This window comes from Topomyia yanbarensis, chromosome 1 (genome assembly GCF_030247195.1).
Source record: "Topomyia yanbarensis strain Yona2022 chromosome 1, ASM3024719v1, whole genome shotgun sequence".
Taxonomy (NCBI): Eukaryota; Metazoa; Arthropoda; class Insecta; order Diptera; family Culicidae; genus Topomyia; species Topomyia yanbarensis.
In genome coordinates, this window is record NC_080670.1 from 169,460,114 (window position 1) to 169,478,230 (window position 18,117).

The window sequence follows — 18,117 nt, forward strand, 5'->3', positions numbered from 1 at the left end:
GAACCGCCGTGAAGTGTTTCGAGCTGCGAAATTGGCCCTTAACAAGGCCATCAAAAGCAGCAAGAGAGCGTGATTCGACAACCTCTGTGAGAGTGTCAACGCGAATCCGTGGGGTGACGCCTACAGGATCGTGATGGCCAAGACCAAAGGGGGCTCTTCACCCCCAGAACGGTCTCCGGACCAGTTGGCGACGATTATCGAAGTACTCTTCCCGTCTCGAGCCACAAGCCCCTGGCCACCTGCACTACGAGACAGTGCGGACACGGCCGAAACGGTGGCTCCGGTGACGAATGAAGAACTACTCGCAGTGGCTAAATCCCTAGCAATGAACAAAACTCCAGGGCCGGATGGAGCTCCAAACAGCGCTCTCACGGCAGCGATCATAGCGAACCCGAACATGTTCAGGCTAGCTATGCAGAGGTGCCTAAATATGCGTGAATGATGAACGTTTGAAACCGGCATTGTAATATCGCGAAAGACTCGAGCGTTTGTATGTTATGCGCGTTCTCTTTGTCGCGTGGGTGTTGCTATGACGCGTATGCTAACGCGTTTGCAATTTCACGTATACTAATGCATTTCTATAGTCATGTTGTCTTTTGCATAGAGCTAATAGAAGCTTGACTTGACGCACGTATCGCATCAATGCATCTATTCAGCGATTATTACGCGTTTCATCGAAGCGGTGACAACAGTATGCGTGTGACGTAGGAGTTTTAATTACTGGCTCTTCCGCACTTGCCTCCTGTTATTTTGGTGTGAACAGTTCATCAAGTATTAATGCTTTTTGGACTAAGATTATTACGCAGAAGAAGAGCTATTTTATGAGCTCTTTACATTCACATTTACATAAATTCCATCTACATTTCTTTTTTTTGTTCCCAATATAGAATTTTAGCCTTAGGATCATTCGCCTCTTTTTCGGGTTAGAAACATTTCGTAAAACGAGAAAAATTTCTAACCCTATGTGCAAGGTTGAGAATCGAACCTAGGTGACCTGCGTAAAAGCCAACCGATTTACCAACTACGCAATGCCCACCCATAAATCTACATTTTACAGAACACCATTCCATAGACCCCCAGATTACTGCATATCCACGTAAGATGTTAGCCTTCCCATAGCACAATGTTTAGACATATAACGTATTTAATTTCATTTAGAGAGCATTATCGCCAAGCAATTGAAGCTTGTTTCGAACTGATCCCGTATTATTTTAAAAGCTAACAATTGAAAACTTACCATCATGATTGCTGGAGTTATAGCTGACATTACCGCTATTATTCTGCCCAGGGGACCCAGGTGCCGAAAGTAGCAACTCGTCATTGATCGGTGAGCCTTCTCGCGAATTATCCATGTAGCTTGGGGAAACCGGTGCCGAGCGGGGCATACCAAACGGTGTTCGGAAACACTGCGATCCTCGCTGGCGACGTTTGCGGTAACTTTGATCAATCAGTTTCAATTCGCTGGGTGGATCTATCCGCCAAAAGCTACCCTTACCCGGTTCGTCCTGTGATCGTGGCACCTTGATGAAGTATCTGCAAGTACACGTTAAGTATCGTTATTGCTAGGGACTGTTTTAAATGTCCAGTTCATAGTTACCGATTTAAACTGAGATTGTGACGAATTGAATTCTGCCAACCCTTGTTGGCACCTGTCCTGTAGTAGGGATAGTTCTTCGATATGAACGAATAGATACCGGACAGGGTAAGCTGTTTCTCTGGCGATGCTGAAATAGCTTGCACTATCAGCTGTGCATAGCTGTATGGTGGCTTATCACTGTCGGACATGGACTGAGATGCGGGTGCTTGAAATTCCTGCTAAAAATATGTAAATTGTCACAATTTTTTCGCTGTACGACATATAATTTCAATCTTTCGCTTACGGAGTAATTGTTATTGTTGCTACTATGACTATTGTGACTATATTGGGGGAACTCGTGCACGTTTTGCCTAGGACTAGTGGGACAACTGTTAGCCGCACTGATCGTTCCCGTCGGAGATGGATATCCACTTCCACCGATGTGCATGCCACTGTCACGTCCACCTCCACCACCTCCCGGATGGTGACCTCGAATGTCCACTGCCAGATTAGCATTTCCGCCACTGCTTTGCTCAGGAATGGAAATCTTCAGCGGCGAGTAGATGACATTCGACGACGGGGACTTGTTGCCACTCGAGACTCCAACGGTGAGATTGCCTCCGACAGCGGCAATAGCGGCTGCCGCAGCTGCACTACCACCCGAACCGGTACCCACCTTGATCGGGGTATGTTGATTCAGATCAATCGAAATGCCGCCATTGTTTGCCTGATCGATCAGATTCTCGAACTGGATTTTGATATTTGTACTGGGGAAGCGAATGCTGCAACTGCAAGTAAGAATAAGATTAGTTCGATTTGTTGTGTACGTGCAAAATAAATATAGGGTTAGTTGTTTGTGATCTTCGAATACTATACCAATTACAATTTTTCTAACAATGAGGAATAGCTAAACTAAGGTGACCAGACCGGGCGAATAAAAACCTAGGACAGTTGCATGTCGACCGAGACGAATTGGAACGATGCCGGATGAAAATAACCGACTTCGATCAACTTTCTAGCAAATTTTACTCCTCTATGAGCAAAAGCGCTTTAGGTTGCAATGAGTCGCTGAGGGTAAACATGTAAACCACGTCCTAGTGTTAATTAAAATCAAATTTCTTTCCCTGGAAGTAAAACTTGATCTGAAGGAATGAAATCAAAATGGAAAACATTTGAAATAAAATAAAGAACACGCCCTACAATCATCGCAATTACAAATATGTCCTTTGAAATTGTATGTAAGAAGGAATGGTTACCAACATCATTAATGTAAATTATTTGGCTTCTGTATTGAGCCATACAAAAAATAAGTGAAAAGCAAAGACATGCCTAACAGACCAAAAAATGGGTTCTACTTACACTTTGGGTAATTTATACGGTTCGGCACACTTCCGGTGGAACACGTTATCGATGAAGACTCCATTCTTGCTAAGGCAGAACAAATTAAAGTCGTCGTTCATGTCATGCTGGATTATGAAATGTTTCCGCGAGACAAAACTATTCTTGCCCACATGAAAGTCCACCTGCGACTTGGACGAATTCCGACCAACCTCGATAATGTCCTCACTAATGAGCAGCATATTGTCCTTGCTAATAAGCCGCCCGATAAAATTGTGAAAATTGGCTGTGTTCGCAGCACTGTTGCTACCGGCACCAGCCGAGGCCGACGATGCAGTCGCCGGTGCACCCATTTTGGCCGTTGTGTTCGATCCGTTGCTTAGTTTTTGACTCGCCATCGTTGCCGTGGCAGATGTTTGCTGCTGCTGGGGTGGTGGCGACGGAGATGAAACCGGAGATGACCGCTGCGAGGACAGCCGGTTGCTCCCATTTTTCGACAGATTTTTTTGCTGTTGCTGATAGAGCGCAGCGATAATACTTTCTTCCTGTTGTTCGATCGAGTCCTGATCTGTTCCCGCGCCCATTTGCGATTTTATCACTACTTTTACTTCACCGTTACCTGTGTCTGCCATTTCAAGACCTCCACTACTAGAAACATAGTCCGCCGAGGTTGCAGAGCTCTTCACTGTCCCAGTGGCACCATTATTTCCAGCACTGGACGTTCCCTTGGAGACAATAAATTGGTGTTGGTTCTGGAACACCTTTAGTACGTTAGCACCAACGTTACTGCCGCCTCCTGTGGTACTTCCTACCGTTGCCGACTGGTGTTCCTTCTGAATATCCTGTTTCGTGATCGATTGGGGCATATGAAATCTGGTTGTGCCGCTGGACATTACTTTCTGCTCTCTTGTTAATAAGTTCAATTAGTTGCTGCACTTGATTAGGTCTACTTTAAGCATGATCTGAAAGCAAGAGAAGAAAAATATGCAATAATGTATACATTTTTGGTAACTTGCTTCAAACTTATTTTCTACATTCGCTTGTTCGTGTTATATTTATCTACCGCGAACAGTGCGAATGAACACACATCAACGGTGGCTCTTACGTAATCACTTGTTTACAGCAGACAATCTTTTGCACGAATCAAAACAAAAAGCACCCTCTTCTGAAAGTACTATGTCGTGACACCGCCTGCCTGTGTTGCGTTTATTTTTCTCCACATGTTTTATTGCTTTGATAAATTCCACTCCTATTGGAATATTGAAACGGTTAAAAATACACGCACATTAGCGTACGCCAGAACCAGACAGTCAGTTTGTTTATCAGCTCTCTATCTTTCTCTCACTCAGGTTCAGGTTGCGTGTCTGTATTGGTAACGAGTACGAGATCGATTATGTGCAGGAGAAGCTAGCAAAATCAACCGTAGTGCTACCAGCTCAATAAAATAAACATTGATAGGCGCGACCTATTGGTATTTCAGGGTATACCATTTTGTTGATTTTTGCTTTGAATCTAACAATAGACGAATGTGACAGCTTGGTTCAACAACAATAATACAGTAAACTCATCACATCCACTTTAGTGAAAATAACTCAATGCACTGGTATAACACACAACTAGTAATTAAATGCGCTCTTACCCCACAAGTTACACTAGGTGATTACAGTTTGTCTGTGAAACTAACTTTGTAGATATCAGAATGTGCGAATGTGACTAGAGAAAAGATGTTTGTGCACTAGCTCGGTAACTGTGCCGTGTCCGTTTTGCGGCAGCCCAGGCGAGAATGTTCGACTCACGGGCAGGGTTGCCATATTGAAATATATATTTTGACGCAGGAATATGTCTTTGTTTTCGATATGGGGGTGCACTTTGCAAAGTCAACAAAAAATGGCATGTGATGAAAAGTGGTTAGATTTTAAACGCTTTTAATTCAGCCATTTCTCGGGAAATTTTTTCGCCTATCACTCAGAAATATTTCTAAGAATAGATTTCAAACGTTAAACGTTATTTGTTTAACATTGTTAAAATATCACGCAGAGGGTGTTACAAACCATAACAGTTACACTCAGCACCATACAATAACCATTCAAGTAATAGTCACCATAAGGGTTATCGTTTGTTTATAAAATAATTAAAAAGAATTATTGTACTTCAACATCTGTAACTTCAAAAATACTTTAAACAATATGATAACGATATGGGGCACATTAAAAATATCATTACATATAATAAAATTTAATCCGAATACAGACCATCCGATAGTGTATAACTTTTATTGTATGATAAGGTTTATAATGACGTTAAGGGGTACAATTGAAATATCTTCATCGGATAATTTCAATTCTCGGGTGGGTTTTCAAAAAAAAAGCAAGCACATTAAAAGCCTCTTTGTAATTTTTGTCATTTTATTGAGCACCCCATAGAAAATTCAACAGTTGATAAATTTCCCAGTCGACCGACGAAATCGGGTACTTCGAGGTTACGTCGGTGTACAATATTTGTCAACCTATTAATCGCCAGAATAATTCTGTGTAAATATGATTTCTTGCTTGAGCTTGTGGATTTTCGATTGATTAACACCGATTGCACTGGTATTGCACTTTCCAACAGAAGTGTCAATGGAGTTTTCTGCACTTCTGCTAGAAAGTGCAAAAACGGTGCAGTTTCAGTGCACTCCAGTACACCGGTGTCAATCAATCGATAGACTAGATAGACCGGAGACAAACGGCTTTACTTCCTTTCCGAAGGAAGATGTCACCACAGATTTTTTCACCTCAGAAAAATCTCAATGACCTCGGCTGGAATTGAACCCAGGCAACTGGAATGAGTGGCGGTCACGCTTACCACTCAACCACCGGCGCCGTCGTAATTCTGTGTAAATATGGTTTCGGTTTTAAACTACCAACCAATTCGCCGATTGAATTGGTTGAAATAGACTGATTTCAACAGAACAGGATTTTCTATGGGGCACTTTCTCTTTTGATTATTAAGGCATTACTATAAAATTATCCGCTCATTTTTCAGTCCATATCGAAAGGCGACCGTCAAGTGTATTATACAAAGGGTTAAGGGGTAAATTTAAAAGTGACTGAGGTATTCCCAGAAGAGAAAGTAACGAAAGAGTGGCTCTTAATGTACTTACATACAGAAATTTTTTTTGTTAAAAATAAGTTATTTCACTCTTAGCAAAAAATAGCCAACGCATACTATTATAGCGTTTTCGTTTTTTCTTGGTGCTACACCGGTGTAGTGCAAAAAAGAGATAGACTGATTACACCCAAGTTTAAATGAGTGTAGCACCGACTACACCGGTGTAGTGTACTGTCAAAAATGGAGATATCATTAATTAGTTTGAAAATAAAACTATTATTTTGATTATTATTCTTGATTAATTTAAAGGTTTTACTTTCAACCTAACAGTACTGCCCATAAACGCATAAGAGTCCCATGTGGATTTTTGCCGAAAATGAGTTATCCGTTGGATTGTATTCTGTATCACCACTGAATCACACTGCACAAATAAGATTGTCGGGTTTGTTCAGAAAATATAAAAAAAATACCAAAAAATGGTTGTCCCATCCATTTGGCTTTCAATTTCTCGGCTTGCTGTTTTTCAACATGGGACTCTTATGCTGTTATGGGGAGAGTAGGCGATGGTTGTTTTTTGCAAAGAGCGGAACGCTCTTACTGTTACCAATATTTTTTTTTTCTCTATGTGCGCATAAAAATTATTTTTATTCTCAAATAATATGAGAATTGAAGCAACAAATTTTCCAAGTTGTTCTGTGATGAATAAAATTTGTATGTCGATATAAATAAAACAATAATTGGAATAACACTGAATAATTTGTTGAATAAAACACAGAAAATGATTAAATACAATTTTTTTTCTGTGCGTATGTTCTTTCGAAGCCTACCCAAGAATTTTATTATTTTTTTGTTCATTCCGGCTAGACATCCTGTACATCAAGCAACGCACTGCGTTGCTTCGAAGAGGAACGAAGAAACGCAACTCAGAACCCAAGGAAAAACACAATAAAATTAAGTTGTATTTTTTATCATTTTACATATTAATTGGTTTTTCTTTTCTAGAGCACTAGAGAAAATACATTCAACAGAAAAAAAACATTGGCACGGATAGACTGCGGCTCTGTTTCAACCTATACTCATCACGGCGTAGGGAGAATTGCGCTTGAAGGGGATTTCAAAAAATTGGCCGAAAATAAATATTTAAAAACAAGAGCCAAACATTCAAAAAATGAAAATTTTCTCTGTTGAAATGACATATTTACAACTCATGTATTCTCTTCTTATTGGGGTATGCATCTTTTTTGTCGCAGGTCCAACTTGGTCTACGAGATTTTTAAATGGATTCCCAAGAACTGGTCTATTCAAATGGTCCCCAACTATTTGATGTGCAGAAAGACAAGGGCAAACTGAAAGAGCATAAGTGGATAAATATTCCGGAACCTGAAACAGAATCATCTGATGACGAAAAGGTCGTACAGCCGAACATAGAGGAGGTTGAGCTAACTCCAAGCGAGTACGAGTCATTTCCGGAGAAGGCACAATATTCTTCATATTCATGGTCGAGCTAGCTCCAGGCTAACCAACATCTCATGAATTAACCAAGCGAAAAAATTACCTGGAGCCCGCGAATGAGATTTGCGATGATCGGGAAAAATCGTTGACTAAAAGAGCAATCCACGGTACTAAGAAAACGAGTAGAAAAGTTAGAAATAGAAAAAAGACGTTACGTTTGTCCAAAGAATTGGTTGAGCTCAATGATTATCACAATGTTCCGCAGGTAGTGAAATTCATGGAACGATTGTTTTTTGAATGACTAATTAGTTTTTTTCAAGGCGAAATGTACCAGAGTCCAAATAAAGTTTACTGTAAAAGAATTAGAAGAGTATAATCAACGCGTCCATACCGACAGCATGCTCGTAGGAACTCTGGCGCTGCATCTCATCGGATCGGAAAAATAAAAAGAAAGAGCGTTACTGGTTAGGCCTCGCATCGTTTTGCTGGGTTTAAAAATCAGATAGTTCATTGCAGTATCCGGCAACAGAAAAATAAACGAGCTGACGATTTTTCAGTTCATCTGTGGTAAGTAATCCAAAATCGTATTTTTGCTATATATATATATATATATATATATATATATATATATATATATATATATATATATATATATATATATATATATATATATATATATATATATATATATATATATATATATATATATATATATATATATATATATATATATATATATATATATATATATATATATATATATATATATATATATATATATATATATATATATATATATATATATATATATATATATATATATATATATATATATATATATATATATATATATATATATATATATATATATATATATATATATATATATATATATATATATATATATATATATATATATATATATATATATATATATATATATATATATATATATATATATATATATATATATATATATATATATATATATATATATATATATATATATATATATATATATATATATATATATATATATATATATATATATATATATATATATATATATATATATATATATATATATATATATATATATATATATATATATATATATATATATATATATATATATATATATATATATATATATATATATATATATATATATATATATATATATATATATATATATATATATATATATATATATATATATATATATATATATATATATAAGGTTGCTGATTCTCACAATGAGACATCCCTCAGATTATATACATTTCATCAAAGACGTGCTTGTGCTATGCGAAACTGCTTTCCGTTCGTTCTCGAAGGGAAGTGAATACGAGAGAATTGTTGCTTTTCGTGTTTATGCTTCTTCCACACTTTCGTTCGCCATTCGGTGAATTACGCACCTTGGCTAACCGAACACACGTCACTCGTTCTCTTTTAGCGTCGGGCCACGAGTTTGGATCGGTTCACTCGGCAAGAAAGTTTTTCGCTTGCGACATATGCTCAGCTTAACCCAAACCATCCACTCGCGATGAACGCTCGAGACGATGCTTTCTTCGGTGAGCTGATGCAGCTAACTGCGAGAAATGGATTTTCTGTTTCTGACTATTATCGTTACAGTTGAAACCTGGAAAATCCAACCAACGACAGTCGTTTTTTCTGTTGTTTAGTACTAATCAATGATGTCGGGAGCAGTGCGCTGCATAGCGCATCATTGTACGAATACAGCGCACTACTTCCGACGTGATTCCATTGTTTAGAACCAGAGAAAATACGAGTGTCGCTGGTTGGATTTTCCAGTTTCAACTGTAACCAGAATATTGAACTTACGATTCATGTGCACCGGGGGAGTTTCGTGCATAGATTTTGCCCTTTCCAGCCTATTATAATTATTAGCTGTCAAGAAAATTATGATGTTAGGTATAACCTGTGCACTTTTTTATGAGAGCTGCGTCTCATCATCTTTATGGCCGAGGCAAGGATTATAAATTACACTAATAATTATTTGAGTTCTTCGTATAAATTTTGCATTGTATATTGATGCATAATGCCAACAGCTCGAACAGGCTACTTACCAGTTCGTTTCGCTGTGCAGCATGGCACGTGCTTTTTTATTTATCTTATTTATATTATCTCCCTCTGTAATCATGAATTAAACGTGCCGCAATGAATATCTATGATTGTAAAATCTTATAAAAACATCTAGAAACGGCTAAAAAATGCGCCACAATTGAGGGCACTGAAGATTTGTGGTAAGGAAAATAAAAGTTTACCATAAGCAGGAGGAATCTAAGGTTACTCGAATGAGCGTTAGGATTCGATGAAAAATGGTATGTTTTTAGGAATTATTTCTAGTTATACAGAAAGTGTTAGTATATTCGATTGTTTTTTATATGATTTTGCTACATTTGATCGACATTTTGAAAGATTTTTATTGTAAAATATTGTAAATTTAGCAAGTGACATTCCTTTATGGAGGCGCCACAAAAAAGTTTACGCTGTACATCATGACTTTTAATCTACTAGACCAACCGTTTGGAAATTTTGCGCAGTGCTTTTTCATGTATTTCTCCAGGTATCTACCTGAGTCACTTTTTATATGGATAGGCGATTTAGCTAAATGTGTCAACGTTATGGATATAAAATGGAAAATTTTGAATTAACGTGTTAAAACTACGTAGAATTTTTCTTTTTTCGAGATGTTACATTTTTGTATAACAGCTGGAAGCCGAAAAAACACTCAATTTGTTATTGATGTAAAAATAATATAATAATTGAAAATGAATGCTCTAGTAGTTACCTGGGAAACGATGTGAAATCTCTGCGAAGTTTCAAAACAGTTGGCCCAGAGGATTTTGATTTATGATGTATACCACGTATTTGGACCGCACGCGCACGAAATATTCACTATCGCTGGCTCAATTTTGAAATTTTGTGGTGACATTTTGCGAATATATTCATGTAAGAAATTATTATATAAACATTAACTGAATGAACAAACACTCTCTATATCGCCACAAAATTATAATACAGTTTCGTGGCCAAAAACATTATCAAACCCTACAAAACCCTTGAAATTTATCCCTTGAAGGTTAATGTTGAATGCGTATGACACTGGACATCTGTTCTGTTCTGTTTTGTTCCAACCCTTACACAGCCAGTATTGAAAACCATCCTGAAAAACACTGAACTTATTCTGTAGTTTTTTATATTGTAACGACATATAATTAGCATGGGACTGGAAGCTGAAGTATTTTTCAAATATTAGGAGCCATAGTACTCAAGGAAGAGCAAGTTCAAATACTTGTAAGAAAATTTAGAGAAGCGTGGAGTAGGGTCAATGAGCAAGCTTAGAGTTTCCCGGCTACTTAACTCTTTGTCTTCTGCAACGCAGAAGTCAGGATCTTTTGGCATTAAATGCGAATCACCTGAGTCTGCGGCATGTCCGGACAAGCGTAAAGTCAATTTAATGACTTATGCTGTCGGAACCGACAAAAAGTTAAGCCACGGAAAACTTCCACCCTATTCTGTAGTGTTATTCTTGTCAATACTAATATTAGAAGAATATTTTCATATGTAGCAAATATTAAAACGGCCAGCCCTACTGTGCAGAGTTGGGTTTGAAGATGTTTCAAAATTAGATAGCGATTGAATTATCCATTCAATGAAAAATTTAATGAACGAATTGTTTTGAATCTTAGAGGAGGAAAAAACGATCGACCGTTTCAGTTTTAGGGGCATATAATAAATCGTTGGGAGTGACTTGGCTAAGAAGGTTAATGTCACTCCATTGGTCTATTGGGACGGGACAAAAGTATTTTCACATTGCCCTGGCTAATAAGCCTAGATTTTAGCGCCTTTATTCGCTCTTCAATGCGTATGACTCTGGATATCAGAACAAAAAATAAACTAACGTACCATTTTCCATAATTCATTTATTAGTAAATAAAAGATGTAGATTAAACAAGTTCTGTCATCAATCTAACAAAGATCGAAGAATTTCTAGCTATACAGTGTGTCATTTTTCTAACTCTGCTTCGAGCACCATGATGACTTCGGGCCACAAAACTTTATTCATTTTGAGGAGCATGATATCTTTTATCATTTTGTCCCCAAGCCGCGTTCTTGAATCTGTAATTAGGAGTTTCAACTGACTAAATAATCTTTCTACGGTAACTTGTGTAGAGGGAATCGAAAGCAGTGCCATGGCAATGCGGTACAAGCGAGGATTGGAAACTTTTCGCTGTTTCCAATATTTGAATATATCGAAATAATCAGATGTTGGGGAATGTGCACTAGTTGATGGTAGTGCAAGGGCATTAGTGACTTCTTTTGCTAAAAATGCAGTGATGGGAACCTTCGGGCGAGTTTCCAATTTGATTATCTCCGTTATGAAGGAATCTGAACTGTTTGTTGATGGACTCAGAGTGACAGTTTCTTCCTGAAATAAGGAAATAAGTTCGTGAGATACTCCTCAACGAAGTCATCAGAAATCTTTTCATCATTCCGGTCACTGCATTTTTCTTCATTTAGGCCTGCAAGGTCGTTCAGTCGAATATTGAACGACATGAGGTATTTCTGAAACCAAAAAAAAAACCAATTTTAAAATATCTCCAAATATGCGCAGCGTTCGTTAGAACCAACCTGTATTTCGATTTTTTCATCGGCACTGAGACGATTCGACCCAAGGAAATTGAATCTAGGGTCAATGTATAAACATGCTTTAAAAGGCATGCTGGTACGTAGTATCTTCGATCGTTTGTCCATAGCAACGAGCAATTTTCTGGCTAAGACATTGTTTTGCGATTGATTGACTGCGTTCAACTGTGCTTGGCACAGTAGCCAATCTGCGTAGAATTGCGATACTGGCACATGATCTTTCTGCGATCTCAATGTTAGGTAGAACAACGGCTCAAAGGCATCACAAAACTTATTTATGAAAGACCATTGCCGAGAGAAATCTGAAAAATAATTTATATATTAGTTATACGATACTTACTGCTTGACAAACTAAATAACTAAAATTGTTGATGTACAACCATTTCGATTCTTTACCTTAATCTTAGAAAAATACAAATTCTTACCAATATCCGGATCATTGGTTTGAAGAAGCGCCAAAAATGGTGTACCTTCTAGTTCCTTGAGGTATCGCAGTAATATGTACCATATATTCCACCTTGTTTCACAAACCTTCGGTGGTAGAGCAGTTTTATGGAACATGAACATTTGGCGATTGGCTTTCTTGTGCATTCTGAGGCATTTTTTGTTGATGTTCGAGAGGCGAGTTTTGTACTCTCGCAAGACGTCCCATACAGCCAATTGAGCTGTATGGGCTCCACATCTTACACTTTCCAGGATGTCGATGTTTATCATCTTATCATCTTCGCCATCTTCAAACAGTTCATCGTCGTATTCGGTTCGAGATAAATCTTCAACGAAGTCGTCATTTTCAGGTACCATCTGTAATTCGCATTCTAAAATGTCTTCCTCATCTCTAACAAAGGTTTCAGTCAGTTCCGGTGTTTCGATATTCTCCGAATCACAAGAGTTCGCAACAAGTGAATATTCTTTGCGAAGAATACTACCGAGGGAGCCCTCTAGGGTATCTCCCAACAGTCGTTTCATGTATCGAACTGCGGCCAATATATTTTGACCATTGTCGCTGGTGATATCCACAATTTGCGAATATTCAATCCCAAAAACCTTGATCTCATCCATAATTACTCGTTGTAGATTCTCTTGCGTCTGTCTTTTAGGCATTTCGTGAGCAGCTGAATTAAAATAAATTGAAACATGATTTTAATACTGATTAAAGTCTTAAGGCGTAAACACAATAAGCTGCGTTGCGGCAAATGCGGCAAGGACTAAAATCGCTGCCGCAGTGAATGCGGCAAGAAGATATTTAGCAATTGCTCAACCACAAACTTTGAAGCTACAGCGATGGTTTATACATTATTATACATCAATAGATTGCAAATAATATAGACTACATGTTTTTTTGTTTTTATTAACGACATTTAAACCAAAAGGGTGCATTCATTTCGGGAATATAGACTACAGTTTATAAATGAAAGTCTTGTGAAATTCATTTGAAGTACTAAACAAACTACGAAGAGAAATTCAGCAATTTCATTTATTCAGTCAATATTTATATTTAAATCGATGGCATACACATTTTTATACATCAAACAATGACAATGGATGCAGGTAAAAGTTTCTGATTTTTTTTCGTTAAAAATTCATTGGATGTTATATTGTAGAATTGCAGAATAAATGAGATTTCTCACACTGAAAATATTGTTCCAGTAAATCTCTAAACATGACTGCTCTTAAAACTATTGTTTGCTCAAATAGTATTGGTAAGAAAAAATATTTCCAACAAACCCAGACGACAGTTAAAAATGTTACGATTGTCTGTATGAATACATTAACCATATTCAGTGTTCAAGTAAAGAAAAACTTGTAGTTAAAATGATCCTTTCATCCTTTTCAATTTTACTACACATTAACACAATAATATTTTTTTACTATGACTAAGGTAAGATTGAAATTATAATTTCCACAATTTTCAACTAATCAACTATGGTAGAAAGTTAATAACTTCAAATTTTAGACATCTTAGAAAAGGTTTGTGCCAAAATGGTAGATGATGAATTTGAGAACAAGCATATTTTAACAAAAAGCGAAATGAAAATCCATCTAAAAATTAATATTTCGAAATCAGGCTTACAAATTCTTTAGAATTTATTTACTTTCGTCATCTATACCTGCAAGTTTTGTGGTATTTGACATTTCAAACATTTCTATTGGTATGTGAGGTTCTTATGGACGATTCAGGAGATTCCAGAACCAGTTTTCCGGGACACCCCATGGGCCGCAGATGCTTCTGTCAAACGGAATTTATTCACGGGTATATCTTAATGTTTCTTCGGAAAATGAAATAAACATAAATGTATATAAAATGACGTTTACAATAATGAAATCACAAAGAGCCACTATTATAAAAAACTACAATCGATAAAAATGAATATAAAAATTGTATAAGACACCAGATGGATCTCAACGTCCGTCGTGATTCCATACATGGAATAATACCATACATCGTAAATCAAGATTTTCAAAAATTACTGATTATAGTAAGAAATACCATGTGCGTTCAAAAACGGGCATGTTATATAGTAAACACCAATAAAAAATTTCATTAAAGTTACCATGGAACATTTATATGATACACCATTTTCTGTCTAAAAAGAATATTTGTTGTACAAAATTTATATGGTGCATTATATTACATTTAACCCTTAAAATAGTAACATCTATCATACTTGTTTTTTCAATGTTCTATTTTGATATTTCTATGAGATTTTGGTGTGTGTATTTCTAATGAATTTCAAGCATATTCGTAAACTGAAGCCTACATAATTTGGAAACGACAGTTGTACAAAAATGTATATGTTATTGCTTTGAATTTAAAGTTATTAGCTGAACAACATATATTTCTGAAATTCTACGATTCCTATCATTTGTTGGAAAAGATACAATAAATTTCAAAAGAGTTTCCCTTAATAATTGTAGCCTACATAAATTGCAATGGTTCGAAGTACAAAAATATGTATGTCATCGCATTGAATTCAAAATAAGTGAAATTTCTGAATTTCTTCATATTTCAATTTTTTAAGCATTTCCAATGACTTTCAAAAAATATTTTACCACGAATAGTAGCCTACATTAATTGCAACAGAATAATCTCTGAAAATAATGTGCCTTCCTCTTGAATTCCCAGTTATACGATAAATAAATCCACGCACGTCTGCCGAACGCGCTTGCCGCATTCTTGTTGAGAAATTTTAAACCCTGCAGCCGCCGCAACGAGCCGCATCACAGTCTTTGTGGGTACACGCATCCAATCGAAATGGTTTAAACAAAACTGCCGCGCCGTATCGTGCCGCACCGCATTGATTATGTTCGGGCCTTTACACGGAAGTGATTTGCGCCACCAGTGGTAATTGAGCCATTGAACAATGTTCTGAAGTTAAATATCACAATATGCAAGGTGTTTCTTTCAGCATTGCAAACCTTTGGGAGATGAAAAAGCATTATATTTTGTGGAAAAACTTCACCATTACTATTAACCATCAAACGTTAAAGGGTTATTAGACTTTACCTGTTATTTTCTTATACAAACGGAAATACGAAACGAAAGATGATGATGATGTGAATTGAGAACTTTCGCTTCGTATTTCCGTTTTTCTTAAAAAAAAAACCTGCACAAAAAGTTCAACAAATATACTATTTTCAATATATAGATACATAAAAAGCTGGTGGTTGGTCCGTTGGTGTTATTATTCCATATATTTAATTACATAATATGATAAATTTTACTTACCTAAATGCATTATCTGTACAATGCCGTCGTCATCCGTAAAAGTCAAGTTTATGCCAAAAATCGACTTCGAATGCCGGGTTGCTGCATCTACTTTAAGGCAAATTGGCTTTTGGTAAAACTTACCGGCCATTGTTTGCCGCATAATGTCAGCAGCACGGTGAATGAGGGTTGGAAGTGTGTTCCTTGAAATTTTTAAATCGCATGCATTCCACAAAGGACCCAATAGCAACTGAACACCTTCCCATTCCGGGAATCGAATCGAGAGATTGTTCTCTGTTATCATTTGCAATGTGCCTAAAAGCACATTACTTCTGGTGGTTTCCACCTGCACCTTAGACGCCGACTTTGGTCGCTTTTTGGTATTTTGCGGCTGATCACTACCTTCGCTCACTAAGTTTAACCGATGCGCCACTTCCGCGTGACAGGATATAAAGTGACGCTTAAAATTGCCCGGATTGAAATTTTTTTGTTCGTATACACATTTCCTTTCAGCATCGATATCCGCGAGACATCTATATTTTTTGCCTCCAGCGGAATCGTTCACTTCTTCCACTGCATCACTTATTTTTCTCTTCAAACTTCCGCGTACGTTCGCATTCATGCTTGCATCTGGTTTCACTCGCGGCGAGTCTTACAATGACTCGTCTTGAGTCGTCATTGGCAGGTGCACTCGTCTATGATTCCACCAGTTCGTAAAAATACAAGAGAGTGGAATAGGAACGAATGGAAGACGGCACGAACAGCAAGAACGCTCATCGTACACAGGTCGCTCACGGCCGCTCGTATTAAGCATAGCGGTTGCTTCATTCGCAGTGCATGTTTTGCTCCCTTCGTTCTCAGATTATTCGAAGGTGGTGAATGTTTTTGAGTTCAACGACGCGAATAACAGCAACCTTGCTCTGATCTAATAGGCCCTACATACCCACATATCATCAAAGTTGTTTTTAGACATATCTTAACATGTTTTAACAGGTGAACGTAGCTGCAATCGCAATAGAAAACATGTTAGCTGGATTTTTATATAGAAAAAATATCGAAACCAAGAAAAAATAGTACTAATTTTTTTAGCAAAAACACGATTTTTGACTGGAAACACATCTAAATCATATCCGAATTCATTTGTGGCGAAAGTTTTTAAATTCGCACCTAGAACCAACATCTGAGCTGACCCATGTATATTTCAAAAAATTTTCAAAATATAGAGAGGTCTAGTGTTCCTGTCCTTCACTTTTTAAAGATATATTTTAATCAAAAATAACCCAAAGATTCAAAACATGAAACATCTGCTATTATTCTACTCAGGCCAAACGATTCATAGCCTACCGTTAATTGGACAGATACATTTGCCTGTGTTTTGTTTTCTTGACAAAGATAAGGAAATGAATCTTCATAACATTCGTTCTTTATAACGATGTAGTATTTATTCTTGATGTCAACATCAGATTCAATAAAAAGAAATGGAAGCTTCGAAGTTTTGGAGAAACATTCCCAAACCATCATTTTTTTACATTCTGGAATCTTTGAACATCTAGTTTGTTACGAACAATATCAGAAGCATTTGTTGCATATGCACGATCATTTTGATGATTGTGGTATTCCTGCAGTAGCGCACGAACATTTCCTCGTCCGAAAAGAGAAAAAATCCATTATAATCTAGTCGCAACAGCTCACAGAGGAGTAGCTAGAACAAATTCTTGGCCAATAACCAAAAAAAATTTTTTTTTGATTTTTTATTTAGTTATATTTTTTTTAGGTACTTAAAAGCATACTGTATATTGTGGCAAAATAAAGAGTATGCCAAAAATTGCTAAAGATTTTTTGCATGATGGCAAAATGGTGATATTTCAAGGGTTTTTAATCATTTTTTATTATATATCCAGCAAAATCGCTTTCAAATGATGATGACTGTATTAAATAAGACAATATTATAACGAACGTAATAGAACACAACTATTTGTATAACCTCCGCTTGAAAATAACCGAAAATAGTAGTGTTGCTGTTTGTTGGACCAGCTTTAAAAACACCTTTTTTAATAAAGTTATTCCAAATTTGAATGATAAAAAAGTTATATTATGCGGCAAGATCCGGCAAAGTTGCTGAAACAACATTACAAACAGGATTCCGGCTATTCAAAAAACATTCAATCTCTTCCGATCTTTTCCGATCCACAAATTCCAAGCGATTTGAAAATATTGATATTTTTACTAATTTGAGGTACGCCAAAATGCTGTAGGGTCAAAAACTATGTTTGGCAAAATG

At 36.7% G+C, this 18,117-nt stretch overlaps 2 protein-coding genes across 6 annotated transcripts in view; both read right to left on the bottom strand.

Moving 5' to 3' along the window:
• Nucleotides 1-18,117, bottom strand: part of LOC131680808 (forkhead box protein K2-like) — a 49,344-nt gene that overhangs the window by 6,993 nt on the left and 24,234 nt on the right. For 2 of the 5 annotated variants that reach the window (XM_058961520.1, XM_058961527.1), the window contains 4 exons: nt 2,936-3,876; nt 1,881-2,364; nt 1,598-1,815; nt 1,238-1,533 (listed from right to left, as the gene is read on the bottom strand). In XM_058961520.1, the coding sequence (XP_058817503.1) occupies nt 1,238-1,533; nt 1,598-1,815; nt 1,881-2,364; nt 2,936-3,807 (1,870 nt within the window). In that variant the 5' untranslated portion in view covers nt 3,808-3,876. Of the gene's footprint in view, nt 1-1,237; nt 1,534-1,597; nt 1,816-1,880; nt 2,365-2,935; nt 3,877-4,019; nt 4,252-4,553; nt 4,702-18,117 lie in introns of those variants that run through there. The other 3 variants (XM_058961533.1, XM_058961540.1, XM_058961546.1) reach the window with 3 other exon arrangements.
• On the bottom strand, nt 11,894-13,231 carry LOC131676083 (uncharacterized). Its single transcript, XM_058955211.1, has 3 exons — nt 12,556-13,231; nt 12,116-12,432; nt 11,894-12,049 (listed from the first exon to the last, which is right to left on the bottom strand). The coding sequence occupies exons 1-3, from the start codon at nt 13,229-13,231 to the stop codon at nt 11,894-11,896; spliced, it is 1,149 nt and encodes a 382-aa protein (XP_058811194.1).